The sequence below is a fragment of the Typopeltis vanoorti genome, chromosome 4 (assembly GCF_054136105.1).
Source record: "Typopeltis vanoorti isolate ZY-2024b chromosome 4, IOZ_Tvanoo_1.0, whole genome shotgun sequence".
In the NCBI taxonomy this organism is placed as follows: domain Eukaryota; kingdom Metazoa; phylum Arthropoda; class Arachnida; order Uropygi; family Thelyphonidae; genus Typopeltis; species Typopeltis vanoorti.
The window spans coordinates 138,579,904-138,595,422 of NC_143552.1; the positions used below are offsets into that span (position 1 = coordinate 138,579,904).

A 15,519-nucleotide genomic window follows, 5' to 3' on the forward strand; every position below is an offset into this window, starting at 1 on the left:
TTTAAGTGACCATACCACCTGAGATTAGCTCTGCTAACGCATGCCTGGATGCTGACAATGTCATGTTCTTTCCTAATATTCTTGTTTTTAATATGATATTGCCATTGATGCCATCTGTTCATGCCTCTAATCTTTCTCGAGACTCTCATATCTGCAGTCTCGAGTCTTTGGTCAAGTGTTTTACTTCTGACCCAGCTCTCAGATTCATAAGTTAAAACTGGTTTGAACACTGTCTTGTATACAGCTAATTTAGTGTTCCGACTAATTTCTCTCTTATTCCATATGAATTTATTCAGTTGACTTCCTACCATACCAGCTTTGTTGATTATGTTGTCTATTTCCATATTTAATTTACCATCTTCACTAAAAATCGTGCCTAAGTAGCTGAAATGTTTTACTTGTTCCACAGGTTCTTCATTTACAACACAGTTGACATTTTCAATGATTCTGCCTATTTTCATTGTCTTTGTCTTTTTATTGCTGACCTTCATACCATATCTATCACAACAGTTAAATTTAGTCAGAGAATCTTGCAGACTTGTAGCAGATTTATTTAGAAGTATAACATCGTCTGCATAAAACAAAGAGCTGAACATTAACATCTCCAATTTTGATATCATGTTTATTACCACTTTCCTTCATAATGTAATCCATATAGATAATGAATAACAGAGGGGATAATGTACATCCTTGTCTCACACCAGATTTAACATTAAACCATCTTCCTGTACTTCAGTTCTAACTGCTGACTTACAACTCAAACAAAGACTAAGTATTACTTGATATAATGCCCCATTGACACCATATAACTGTAGCGTATTGAATAGCTTCTCTCTTGGCACCTTGTCATATGCCTTTTCTAAATCGAGAAAACTTAAAATACAGATCTTTGTTCTATTCCCATAATTTCTCCACTATTTGTCTTAAAGTGAAGACCTGATCCTGACAGCCTCTGTTTGACCTGAATCCAGCTTCTTCTTCACCAAGCTTTTCTTCCGCTTGTTGTTTCTCAAGTATTCTTGCATATATCTTACCAGGAACACTCAGTAGGTATACACCTCTGTAATTCTCACATGCAGTTTTATTTTCCTTTTTATATATGGGTACTATGAGAGCTCTACTCCAATCATCGGGAATTCGTCCCTCTGTCCAGGCTTTCTGAACTATGCAGTGCAGCCACTGTAAGACTCTTATACCACCATACTTCAGCATTTCTATTCGAATATAATCTACTCCTGCTGCCTTTTCACATTTCAAGCCTTTGATGGCTTTTTCTACTTCAAGTATGGATATGGATTCCTGACTGCATGCCTGGTCAGTGTTTTTTATCACTATTGCTATCATTACTTCTTTTTTCATTTAGCAAATTTTCAAAGTAATTACTCCATACTTCAAGGATATCTTTTTCTCACGTTTTCAAGTCACCTTTATCATCTCTAACTCCTTTTACAGCACTCTTTCCTCCATTCCTAAGCTTCTTCAACAACCATCAGAATATTTTGCCACCTTCTTGATATTTATTTTCTATGTTCTTGCCAAAGTCCTCCCATGACTTTTGTTTAGCTTTCTTACATTTGTCTCTGTATTCTCTAAGCGCACACGCTGACTAATTTACCAGGAACTTTTGATATGCTTTCTTCTTTTCCTTCACTGCCTCTTTAACTTGCTGTGTCCACATTGGAGTTCTAATTTTTCTATCCTTGCAGACAACTTCATCACATGCCTCTCTAGCTGAATCAATCAGGGTTTTCTTCAAGGCTTGCCACTGAATCTCCAAGGTTTGGTTCCTGTTCTCAAACTTTTCATTTTTCTTTCAATAATCTTTGTGTATTTTAGTCTACAGTTCACATCTGAAACCTGCTCAACTTTTATTCGCTTTAAAACTTTCTTACATGTCATTCTTTTCAATATGAAATTCAATTTTATCCTGCTCAAGACTAAATAGTGATCACTTCCAATTTCAAATCCTCTGTACGCTCTGGTATCCTGCACCAGGGAGAAAACATCACTATCAACAATAACATAGTCAATGAGACTTTTCTTATTCCTTGCCTCTTCTCTCCATGTGAATTTGTGCACATTTTTATGTTGGAACATGGTGTTAGTAATAATCAGTACATGTCCTGAGCAGAAATCCAACAGGTATTTGCCATTATTATTAGCTTTGCTCTTTTCTCCAAATTTTCCCAATATATTTTTGTATGTCTGACAATCACTTCCTACTTTGCTATTTAGATCCCCAACAAGGACTAACTTTTCCTTTTTCATTGTGTCAGTGGCTTTCTCTAGAGCCGCAAAAAATTCCTGCACTTCTACCTTAGTAGAACCTTCTCTGGGACCATAGGCACAAATAAGTCTCATTGTCCAGTTCCCCATTCTGATATTTGCCCAAATCACTGTACTTGACACTGCCTGCCATTTAAGAAGATGCGTCTCGTATTTTGTGTTGAATACTATGGCTACTCCTTCTTTTCCTTGATTGTCATTGCCTGAATATAACATTTTCTATTTATTGCTCAGAAAGATCTCACCAGTTTTTGTCTTTTTTGTTTCAGTCACCCCTATTATGTCGATCTGGTACTTATCTAATTCCTCAATTAGCTCCATTTCTTTTCCATTCAGGCTTCTTATGTTGATAGTACCGATCTTTAACTCTGGTGATGTTGAGTTGGGGTGTGTTTTCAGATTTGTTCCAGTAGCTGACTTTTCGCTTCGCCCTGGTTCCCTGGCGCAAACAACGGGGGCCTTGTTTAACCGGGTGACGCCCCAGCTGGCATGAAATTTTGTCATGTTGTACCATCATTTTGTATTTTGGTTTAACCAATAGGAATACAATTTGGTTGGCTAAATCCCAAATTGTCAGTCCATCCTCGTTCGTTCAGTATCCAGGTAGATATCCAACAGGGTGCACTACGAGAAGGTGAGGATTGGACATTAGGTCAGAAGCCCTGGTCGGTTCTCCACATTCCTTTAAAGGCTATGTGGAGGTCTCCTCTCAGTTATACAGCTTTGACCCTTAAGCACCCCTATATAAGTATCATACTGTAAATAATTTTTAAACTAAACTGACAATAAATGAAAATTGCACCTGAAGCAAACAACAGTTTTCTTCAGCCACAGATAATAGACTTAATTCCCTCCTCACTTTTTTGAAGTGATCTGGGTACAGTGACTCACAACAATATTTTGTGATGTAAAACAGTTATTAGATAAAAAATAAACTATGTTGATTCATTCATACTAATGAAAAAGCTTTATCTCTGTAGTCAACATCACTTGGCAACCTACTGTGGGAGAATATGCATCCTGATCACCTTGCTTCTGTGGTTCAGTATTTACACTCTTAATATTAAGTAAATTTTTGCTGGTGTTTTTTTCTAAGTGTGTGTAGGGTGGAGGTAAATCATAAAGCAGGGGTCTTCTGTATTAGTAGCAAATACTTTTTAAACACATTAACATAATTAACTTTTAACTGACAAGATATAAATCAAGAGAAATCAAATTTAATGAAATTAAAATAAATGCCTCAGATTGATACATAATGTATCATTACTTGTTACTTAGTATATCTTGATATTTATAAAGTTTTCATCATTATTATTATTTTTTACTGTTCCCATATCCTATCTTCTCTTTCATATTAGGCCCATGGTCTGTCAAGGAAAGATGGAAATTCCTAGTTTTGACAGAACTAGGAATTTCCATCTTTTTTTTTTTTTTTTAAAGCAAAGTCTGCTCAGTTGCCAGTTGTCTTCTTAGAAAGCTGATATTGCTTAATACAAGGCAGTTAAAATCCTATCTGCATTACTTGCTATGGCTGTAAATCAATTATGTTTGTTCTTCTGTTGTTTTGCATGATGTAAAACCCTGAGTCTCTGGAAGGTACCCTGTTACCTCTGTGTGAGAACAACTAACTCATTTTCAGTTGGAATGCTCATATGTTCTTTGCATCCTAGACAGGCTTCAAACTCCTTGTTTTTTTACTAATTTTTACTAATAATTTTGCTAATTGAGCATGAGCATATGATATATGCCCATGCAGCATACTTGTTATCATGTGAGCAGATCTTTTAATATTTTTAACACTGAATTCAGATGTTACCTGAAATTTGTCTATCACACACCAGAACAACTAAATTGAAAGAGGATTCTGTTTCTTTCTCCTTGTAAGGTTAATTCACTTTGCTGTTTTCACATCGGAGGCATCCCTATATTTGTTAAAATTTGTCATGCAACTTACATGTGAATAACACACTTTTGGTTCACTGAATTGAATCAAGATAAACTGACAAATTAAGGTCATCATTATTATATCTCTGAATGCATGTTTGCATTCAGAGATATAATAAACTTACAAAACAAAGGAACAAAAGATGAATCATTAATCCTTGCAGTGAGTCACTCATGAGGAAGTAAAAAATTACTTTTTTGTGGAAATCTAAATTCCTGCATAATTTAGAAACTGCAAGCGATAAATTACATACAAATCATGTAAAAATACCTATGTAACAAAAACTTTGTTTGATAGCATAACAAAACATTGGAATTGTGTTTAACCTGAACTGTGGATTTCATAGTAAGTTGCAACGATTTATTTGAGTTCTTATATTAACACAAAGCTTAGATCACAATGTATCAAATTCTACATCTAAATGTGAGTATACCAAATTTTTGAAGTGAAAAACTCCAATTCCAGTGGAAAGCCTATTGCCAAGCTATAGAGGCAATTTAAAATTTTGTTCATATTTTCAATTTGTGTGTGTGTTGTGTGGTGGTGGTGGGGAGGGAATAGGTTAGATTAGATTATAGGAATAGGTTAGGAGGAATAGTTAGATAATCTGAAAAATGTTGCTTTAAAAGCCAAACATTAAACTTTTTAAGTCACTTCTGGACTCTAGTAAGCACAGTGGTGGTTTTGCACCAGGTGGTAGATGAAATTCATCTATGATGCCACCCAAAAAATTCACAAACATTCATGCCAATGGTGAGTTTTGAACCAAGTTGCTTAAAGACTTCAAAAGTTACTACTCGTGTTTTCTTGTAGAGTGAAACCTGTGAGGTATCCATAACTATAGAATAACACATATGCCACAGTAAAATAAATTTTATTATGTAAATATTTTTTATATATCATAAGACATCAGACATCATCAGTACAATTATTGAACAATTGGAATTGAATTTTAAAAAATGGTAGCATGCATGCATGCTTGAATTGTATTGTATATGTGGAGGGATTCGAATTTAAGGCATGCACGCTATTGTTTTTTAATTCAATTCGTATTGTTTGATAATTGTACTGATGTCTTATGATACATAAGACGAAATGCAGTAGATGCTGCTTATTGTGATCACTTTGGGACAGTCGCTTTTCGATAACAATAACTGACTGATAACATTAAGCAAAGGATATAAAAAATTGCATCATTTATTTCAATTTATTGTTATGAACAAATTTAATTTATTTTAAAAACTTATCTAGTGTTGTCTGTTGTGTCTTTGAATATAGTAGTTTATGAATAAATTGCTCATACTCATAATGCCTTTCGAAGTTTGTCGCTCTATGTTGCACACCACAACGAAGTATTCTTAGAGCTTCTTGCATCTGGGCATTGGTTGGAGGAGCTTCTAAAAGTTGTTGTATTAGGTTCACTTTCTTCTGTTAGTTTAAAGTTCTCATCGGAAGCAGCTTGACATATTTCCAACACTGTCATTGCAGCCACCACCTCAACATTGTTATAAATATCCAACCAATTTTCAATTACTTCTTTTGATATACTCTCTGGGGTTTTATCAAAAATTTCATTTGTAAGATATTCAAATTCTTCAGAAGAAGAAGTTTCAGGGTTTGTCTTAAAAAATCCACCTTTTTGAAAGCAGTTTTCAATGTCTCTGAAACTTGCTTTCATGACATTGCTATCAAATGAAGTGCATCAGGAAGGGAAATCTTTTTTTGCAATTGCACTTGCATCAAACTGGTCTTTTATATAATCAAGTTCAGCTATAATTCTTGCATGAACTTCCCTGTGATAATAAGCTTTAAAATCTCATATGATGCCTTGGTCACATGGTTGAATTAATGATGTAGTGTTCAAAGGCAAGAAAATTACTTTGATGTTCTTTAACGATAAATTATTTCTGTGTAAAGTGCAGTTGTCTACTAAGAAGACAATTTTTGGTTTTAATTTAAGATCCCACTTAACTAACCAATGGTTGAAAATGTCATTAGTCATCCAAGCATTTGCACTAGAACAGTAGTCAACAGGTAAACTTTTGACACCTTTAAAAAACATTCTTTTCACAAACATTACTAAACCAAATTTTTAATGCTGATTCAACTTGAGTATCCTTACCAGATCGGGCTCTCTTCCGATCCATGTTCTCATTAGTAAGAGCTGAAGTTTCAATGTTTGATCTGTTTAAGATATTACACAAGAGTGGTTGTGAAATTTTCAAATGTACAGCTGCACTATTCTGGCTCATTTTGGGCAACTTATCATAGCACTCCAAAATTCTTTGCTTTTCTTGAAAAGATAAATCTTTACATTTTTTACTTGCTTCTGCCATAATGCTAAGGGCTGTTTTAATGAGCACTTAACTTCAAATTCACTTACTGAAAGAGAGCACAATAAATAAATTCAAAAATTCACAATTAGACTGTATTTATACCCCCCCCCTGCTTTTGCCTGGAATATATCAGATTTATGGAGGAATAAGATTAAAGGAAGATTAGCAAAAAAAAAGTCATTTTGACAAATGTTCTTTGTCAAATTATCTCCTGATTTAACCCCCTTATTTCTTAGAATTCTGAAATGCAAAAGGCTAAACATTTGAGGATTTTGATAACAATAACCGGAACTTTGATTATAATAGACGGATTTTTTTTTTTTTTAATTCATTTTAAATGGTGTGTTTTGGGACCAACTGATTTTGATAACAATAGCCGATTGAAAATATTATCCACGATCACAATATTCTACTGTATTTAGAATCTGAGAAGAAGCTGGAAGTATTTAAATATTACGAAATATTAATTTTGTAATATAAATTAATACGAAATATTAATTTCATTAACACCTTTTATGTTATATTATTACTAATGTGTCCTCAATTTTTGTTTGAAAGATACTTAATAATTACTTGGCATTTTGTGAACATGATTTTTTGGCTTTTACCATTCATGTAAGCACTTATAGATAGTGTAGTGATAATATCCTTTGGTTGGAAAAAATCTTCATGTCACTTGGTCTAGTATGCTAGGAACAGTAAGGATTTCTTAGTTGAAGGTAAGTTAGCATCTCGTTAAGTGGCAAAGTGAACTTCGGGTTTTTTCCTTTTGAAACAGACAAGCTGACAAGAGAACACACACACTGCCAGACATGCAGACTATGCAACAGAATTAATTATTATCACAGTGAGATTTAAAAGAACTAAATTACTTGAGTGTAACTGGCCATTGAGCCTAATATAAGATGGGATGGATATATAAATGACAAACTGCAAATAAATTCAGATTTTAAAATTACAATCTTCAGTATTTCATCCTTATCACAAGAGAAGTCAAGAGCACTTACATCCAATCAATAGCGTTAATGGAACATGTGCACTAGACATATTAAAGTAAGTTTCATGACTTGCACATATAACAAAAATGATATAAAATTTAATTATCACAGAAGTGCTAATGTAACAAAGGATACATTACCACCTCTTTCCTTACTTGGTGTCTATCAAGTACTCTGCTTGTGTCATTTTTGGATATTTTGGACAGACTGGCCATTCTGACTTCATTAGAATTTAAGAACATCAAGACTGCATTACATTTTTGAACTCCGACAAGTCAGACCTTGCTTCTCATGCTAATTACACTAGGCACAGAGTTCTTTGGAACCAGAAGAAACTTCACTCCAGAAATTTCAAATCTGATTGTCTTTTCTTAGCATGAAACGCTAGGAAATTGTCCAAACCTAAACTGATCAGACTGTATGTAACTATCCAAGTACTTGGTGTCAATTTTTCTTGCTTTCCTGTTAACCTATATTCTGTTATTGATCTTACAGTATTTACTCTGATATCTGTGCTTAGTTGAAGAAATATTGTGAAACAATATCCTGTAAAAAAAAAAAAAATGAAATTGCTGTCAAGAAAAATCATGTTGAATAGCTATGGATTAATAATTGCTTTGGTGTTATTTTATATAAAATAGTTGAAATTGTAAATATTTCTGTTTATAATTTTTTTTCTTGCAACATTAATATTTATTTATTTATTCATAATTTTTAGATTATAGAACATCTCTGTCAAGTCCAGACTTTTACAGAAGGTGGTTATGATAGTTCAGAAGCTGAAGTAGCTCTTCATCTTCATGACTATAGTGTTGAAGATGTAAGTCAAATTAATCTGCTAGCATTAGCATTATCTGTTTATATTAATTTTTGAATTTGAAACTCTGCTTCCATGAAACTTGTTAAAACATAGACAGTAGATAATCACCATTCATTCGTGGTTCACCTTTCCTCACTCTTCGTTAATACATTTCATCAAACAATTAATCAAAAAGGAAATTCATTGAAAGGCAGTTCCTTGCAAAAACAATTTGTCTTATTGGCAATTCGTCAAAATATCACATTTCATCAAAACTACAAATCATCGAATGATTACATCAAATAAGAAATTATAAGATGTAATATGTTTAGCAAAAAATAACTTCAGTTTTTATTAGATTAACTGTTGCTTTTGAAACTTACCTATATTTTTTTCCCCTTGTATATTTTATGTGGACATGTGTATGTCATGTTTTTTTTTAGAAATGTCTTTTTCAATCTCTATGTATGTGTGTACTGTGTATTTTACATAATATGGAAAATATTATGTAAAAAATAATAAATATTTGCTCGAGACTAAACATGGAACTTTTTCAGTCACTTACTTTAGGCATCTGTATATGTTCTTTATAAATATATTTTAAGGAAATAAAATCTTTCCATTTTGAAAAGTATACATAACATTTTCTCTCCTTCAGCTTTTTTTTTTTTTTTTAATGCTAAATTGTAGTCCATGGTACACTGAATTGAAAAGTGCTTACCATTAAAAATGAGTTGGGACTATTGATTAAATCATGGAATTATTACCTATTAAAACCACATTGCCGCTGTTGAAAATTATTTCCTAGACGCTAATGAAAATATATGAAACATATCCTATCTGGCTGGTTCAAAATTTATGCTCATTTTAAAGATTCTCAAAATTAGTCCTCCCCTTTCTTACTCCAGAAACTGAATGATAACTATTCTTTGTCTTATTTTCTACTTGTTCGAAAGTTTTTGCACACTGTTAATTCGAAATTTATTACTTAATATTTCTGTTTGGTGAAAACGAATAAAATAATGTTGTGTGTTGAAGCGGATGCTTCTAAAATGACTATTTCAATTTTACTATTTCAGCCACTACCTTATTTTCCATGTGTTGTTCAACTGTTTGCTGAAATTTTTCTAGTTTTACAAATACATTTCATGTTATATTTTCACTATATAAAAATCATATATGCCACAAAAATAAAAATTTAGTTTTGAGATTCCCCTCCCCTAAAAAAACTTATTTCAGAAATGGCTGGTTGCCATTTCTGAAATAAGCTATGTTTATTTCTTTTCAAATGTGTAAAAAGAAATTATTACACATTTGAAAAGAAATACATTTACTGACAGTTTTGATATGTGCTATTTTTTACTACTGTTTTACACTAAACTGTAAGTAGCTCCCCAAGGGACTTACATTTTTTAACTCTCTTATGAACAGTTTTGAAAATAAGTTGGAATCTGAAATATCTGCATTCTGTATAGTTAATAGTTAAAAAAAAGTTAAATGTCGAGGTAACATGTACACTTTTTTTTTCCTCTTCAAATTGTTCTTTCTTTTGAAGATCATTGTGTCAGATAAATTTTTTGATTATTAAGTTGTGATTATTATAAATTACAAAATTATGTAATCTTAAGTGTGTTTAGGTAGAATTATATAAAAAAACATTTACATAAAAATGATTTTAATATTTCACATGTGAAATTTGTTTTTATCCTTGGGAACAAACACAAAATAAATTGTACAACAAAAAGTTAAAATATTGAAGGATAATAAAAGAAATTTCTAGTAAAAGAGTATACATGAAGTCGTCTTGACACAAAAGTTGCTCTACTATAGTTAATCTGTTACTAGCTCTTCAAACACGTGAAGGGCTTAACAATGAAGTAGGAAATTATATGATAAAAAGCAGAATGTTGTTCGTGTTTAGATCCATGAAAAATCCTAAGTTTTTTTGAGAGAGAGACAAGATTGTTTTTCTAATGAAAGTACCAGTGAATATGGTATTTGCAGATGATTAGATTTTTTATTTGTTTATCAGTAATTAAAAGTAAGGAAGAATTAACCTGATAATCTGCAGAATAATTTCATGGGACACAGTAAATTTAGTTTGCAGATTCATTTCATTACTTCAGTTCAAAAACAAATAAGTTATATAAGGGTGACATAAGAAAAAAAAAGGATGAAAGAACAGTGAGTTATTCCTAAATTACTATTAACCAGTGATTCTCAACCTGTGAGGCACGTCCCCTAAAGGGGATGCAAAATACTTGGGGGGGTGCAAAGAAAGTGGAAATCAAAGGAAAATCTGAAATCTACTTTATTGAAACAAAAGCATTTAATGAAACTATTTATTGACACAATGATGGTGATAGTTCTCTTTCTATATTTTGTTTTTAAGGGGTAGCCACTGCAGAAAACCTGATTTCACAAAGATAAGATGTTGGAAATGGCAAATTCTTGAAAAGCTCTTGAATTTAGTACAGAAAATTCATCATCAACACTGGCCCAAAATTCAAACAGCGATTTTGCAAATGATTTTGCCGCTTGACATGAACTCTATAAATTGTTCCTCTTCTTTAATTGAGAAACCTTCAGAGGTAATTTGAAATGAGCTTCTAACCTACTTGTACATTGCCATTATGTTGTCGTCAGTTATAAAATAGTCAACATTGTTAAATCTTTTTTGTTCCATAACTCTAGTTTTTTACAAAAACATTAACTTTATCACTCATTTCTAAGATATGTGTATTTTTTCCTTGGAGTTGCAGGTTTAATATATTTAGTTTCTCGAATATGTCCACCAAGTAGCTCAATTTCATCACAAAATAGTGGTCTCTAAACTTCTCTGCTTCTTTATGATTTTCCTCTTCCAAGAAGATTGCTATTTCATCTCTTAATTCGTAAACTCATTGTAAACATTTTTCCTGGGAATAACCATCTTGTCTCGCAGTAAAATAGTAACACTGAATGTTCCACTCTAGTCATGTTTCTGCAAAGTTCAGAAACCAGTCTTGATTTTAAAGGTCTCATTTTTATATAATTCACCACGGTTATAACTATTATTTACACAATGCTTAGACCAGGATTCATTTCCTTTGCAGCAAGAGCCTCTCTATGAATCATGCAGTGTGTCCAAATACATTGTGGGGATTTTTCCCTCACAGGGTCTTGTAAACTTTTAAAGCTTCCAGACATAACTCGAGCACCAGCGGTGCAAATTCCAACACAATTTTTCCACTGTACGTTTGCCTTGCATATAAAATCGTCCAATATTTTGAACAATTTAGGTGCTGTGACTCTTCTTTCTATTGGTTTACAAAACAACAACTCTCCAACTCTGCTGATAATCCATCACAAAATCAAACACAAGCAGTTAAATGACAATCCTTGTTGATATCTGTTGCCTGAACTGAGAATAATTGGTCACAAAGCTTCGACAAAAGTTGTTGCTGCGTATCTTCACATATATCACCAATTTGCCGAGCAACAGTATCATTTGATAGACTGCATTGTAGTTGTTAAGTACAACTACAATGCAGGCATAGTTTCTACAATATCAATCGCAGCTGACAGAATTAGGTCTTCTCCGACAGTGTGGGGAATTTTGGACCTAGCATATTTTATATGCAGCTTTGTAAGAAGCTAGTAAAGCTTTTTCATTTACAGACAAACCTTTTTTTAATGCTAGATTTTTGCTTTTTAAAACATTTCAGTTTGGCAGCAAAGACCTCTTGAGGTTTGTTAACATACTCCTTATGAAGTGTTTTCAAATGTCTTAAGTTTATTCGGTTTCATGCTATCAGCCACCAAAATTTTCAAACAAATAATACACAGTGGTCTTCTTCATTTACTTCGGTCTTTGTAAAACCGGAATCTAAATATTTTGCTGCATACTTTCTTGATTTTACTTTTGAAGTGATATTCTGTGAACCTGAATTTGTCCACGATGATGCTCCACAGTCGTCAGATGCCTGCTTGCATCCAATTAAAAATTTATCCATTTTTCTACACTAGAAAAGATTGTTTTTACTGTGTGACACTTGTTATGAATAGGAGTGAAATAATACTGACCATCGACTTCTCACTGTTAGTCACTGTTACAGTGTTACTGCCGTCTTGCCATCTCAAACCTTATTTATACTCGCAGGAACATTTCCAGAACATTCGAGACTTTCAGTGATGAAATCGTGAATATTTCTGAAAGGCCCATTCAGTTTAGTCGTCAGTCTGTGCAGTATGCCAGATCTATACAATTTTCAAAAGATTCAATAATGTATTTAAATTTGTATGAATATTTAAACATTTTAATTAATTCCTAGTTTTTTTTTGTTTTTTTCCCCTAATTTTTATGGATTTTGTCAGTGTCTCAACACAAGAATTGGAAGGAGGAAGGTAGGAAGTCGCCACAAAAACTAATATTAAAAAAAAGGGGCATGCATGCATGAAAGAAACACTGCTGTAACACAGGTTGAGAAACACTGCTATAAACCATAAAAGTGACGATATGCACATATAAAATACAAAATTTAACTCTGGCTGTATTTAACCATAGGAAACTCATATGGAAAAGAATTTATTGTGAAAAATAACAGGACTACTTTTGTTTGAGTACCTTGCAAGTGTTCCCAAACACTTGCATGGTACTCAAACATCTTGTTCTGGAAATGTAGGAGTGATTATCATCAGGGCATGTTTATCAATTTTCTTTTTATCCTTCACATCAGAATGTCAGTGTTTTGCAATTTGCAGTGTAAGTACATTAATAATTATCAGTCCAGGTGGTTTACTGGCAACAATATATTAGCCTGGATGCTTTCGTATGGAATCATTAAGCTCTTAATTAAAGACATAATTAAATAATGATGTCCATATATCACTTATTATGGGATGAATTTATTGTGAAAGATAACAGAATATGATATGCTGAATATGAGTGCTTAATAATTTTGTGATACTCAATATAGTTCAACTATATTCAGTATCACAAAGTGACAATGTGTCAAAATTATATATTACAGTGACACTTTGACTTAATGGAATTCAATAATCTTTGGGATTTAGGAAATACTTGAAGTTATTTGCACAGTTTGGTTGTAGTTACAACTGTCTCACTTTCATTGGAAAATTTTGGGAAAGTGTTGAAATGATATTAATAATTCCACTTTGACTGGATGAAATTTAAAGAAATTTTGTAGTTAAGATATACATTAAAAATTATCAGTTTTGATTTTGATCTGATCATAATTGTGAAAAAATTAGCTGGAACGAAATTTTTTACCTAAAGATGAATCACCATCTACACAAAGTAGCATACATGTAGAGAATAATGTTTTAAAATACAACAAAATAATTATCACAAATCTCAATGGTCACCTACGCATATTATAATGTTAGGTATTGCTACCAAATACTTTGAAACGATATTTTGAACCAAATTACTTTAGACGAATTATGAATCATTGAAAAATTGTCAGCAAATTGTTTTTTGATTAATTGCTTTTGCGATGAATATGCTGAATATGAGTGCTTAATTTTTGTTCATTTAATTGTTTATTGGATGAAATGCATTTTTGATGAATTGCCATTCAGTAAACTGTCTTTCAATTAACAGTTTTAATGAATTTTCATGGAACCGTGTCAAACGTCTCACTTAAAGACGTTTGACAAAAATCTAGCTCTCACCTTTTTCTCAACTTCTTCATTTTCAACTTCTATGGATACAGTCATGCCTGCTCCAAAATGGAAAATTCAGTCTACTAGTATCCTATATGACCCTTTCAGAAGTTTGTAGGTCTCTATCATATCACTCCTCTTTCTACAGTTTGCTAGTATCTGCAGTCTACAAATTCTCAATCTGTCTTCCTAATCTACATTCTCTCAGTATAATTTTCTTTGTACACTCTTTTGTATCCTCTCTACTGTATCTGCATCAACTCAGAAATCTGGAGACAAGATCTACACGCAGTAGCTAGGTGAAGTCATATCTAGACCTTGCGACAAGGCAAAATGATTTCCTTATTTATTTTGCATGTTTGTGTTCATTTTATCATTGCAATTATCATCTGATTTGCATTTGCAGTTTTTCCTATATGGCTCTTGAACTTTAACTTCTTATCTACTAAAACTCATAATCTTTATTCTGATCAGTTTCTTCGGATATAATCCCACCAGCAGTGGTGGCTTGTAAGAATTTGTATTGGTGGGATTGTAGCAATAAAAAAAAAAAAATCAGCATGGATTGAAAAAAATTATCATAAAATATAACAGAATTTAACAATATTTAACAGAATTCTTCTCTTCGTTCATTTCTACAAAAATATAAATTAAATGCTAGAATTAAATAGAAAAAAGAAAAACTGCACAATATTTTCCTACGACAACGCGTTAATTTGTGTTGTTTGTGATCGTGTAGTAGCAACGTACCTTGGGCTGCAATGCTAGCAGCCCAAAACTGTGGATGACACAGGTTTTGGGCTGGTAGCATTGGATGACATAAATCACACGTCATCCATACTGGATGACGTGTGATTATTGTAAAATACAACTATTGCTACAAAATGAATTATATAAAATACTATCAAATGGTATTGTATTACAAACAAGAAAATAATGGTTTTTTTTAGATTAATATAAAAATTTAAGAACGACAATAATAAAACAGGAACTTTAATTTTATACTGGAGGTGCTGCAGCCCTGCAGTCCTTATGGATGAACTGCCACTACCCACCAGTATAATATGCCATTGGATGTCTCATGAAACCAAAGTGCATACATTACATATATTAACATTGAACTGACATCTGTTTTCACATGCCCACAATTCCAATTTGTTCAAATCATTATGTAAGTTACATTCCTGATTCCCCTGCCTATCTTTGCATGATCAGCAAATGGCTGTTATTAGGCTAGTCCTTCCCAGTATCGTTAATGCAAAGATTGAATAACAGTGGACCAAGGACTGATCTGTGTAGTATGATACACCACTGGTCACTTTAAATCCTGCAAACCCCCCCCCCCCCCATGTACTGCTTTTTTGATATCAGTCAATTAGCCTTCCTCTTATCCATTCTAATAGTTTATAATCCAATCTCATGTTCTTCCACTTGTGCAACAGTCATCTAATGATATATCCTGTGAAAAGAATTAGCAAAGTCCAAAAG

General features: G+C 32.6%; 1 protein-coding gene across 1 annotated transcript in view; it reads left to right on the forward strand.

The window, feature by feature from the left end:
• Nucleotides 1-15,519, forward strand: part of LOC150107708 (ubiquitin-associated protein 1) — an 84,496-nt gene that overhangs the window by 66,436 nt on the left and 2,541 nt on the right. Inside the window, exon 6 of the mRNA XM_090391483.1 lies at nt 8,284-8,385. Coding sequence (XP_090247609.1) covers nt 8,284-8,385 — 102 coding nt within the window. The remainder of the gene's footprint in view (nt 1-8,283; nt 8,386-15,519) is intronic.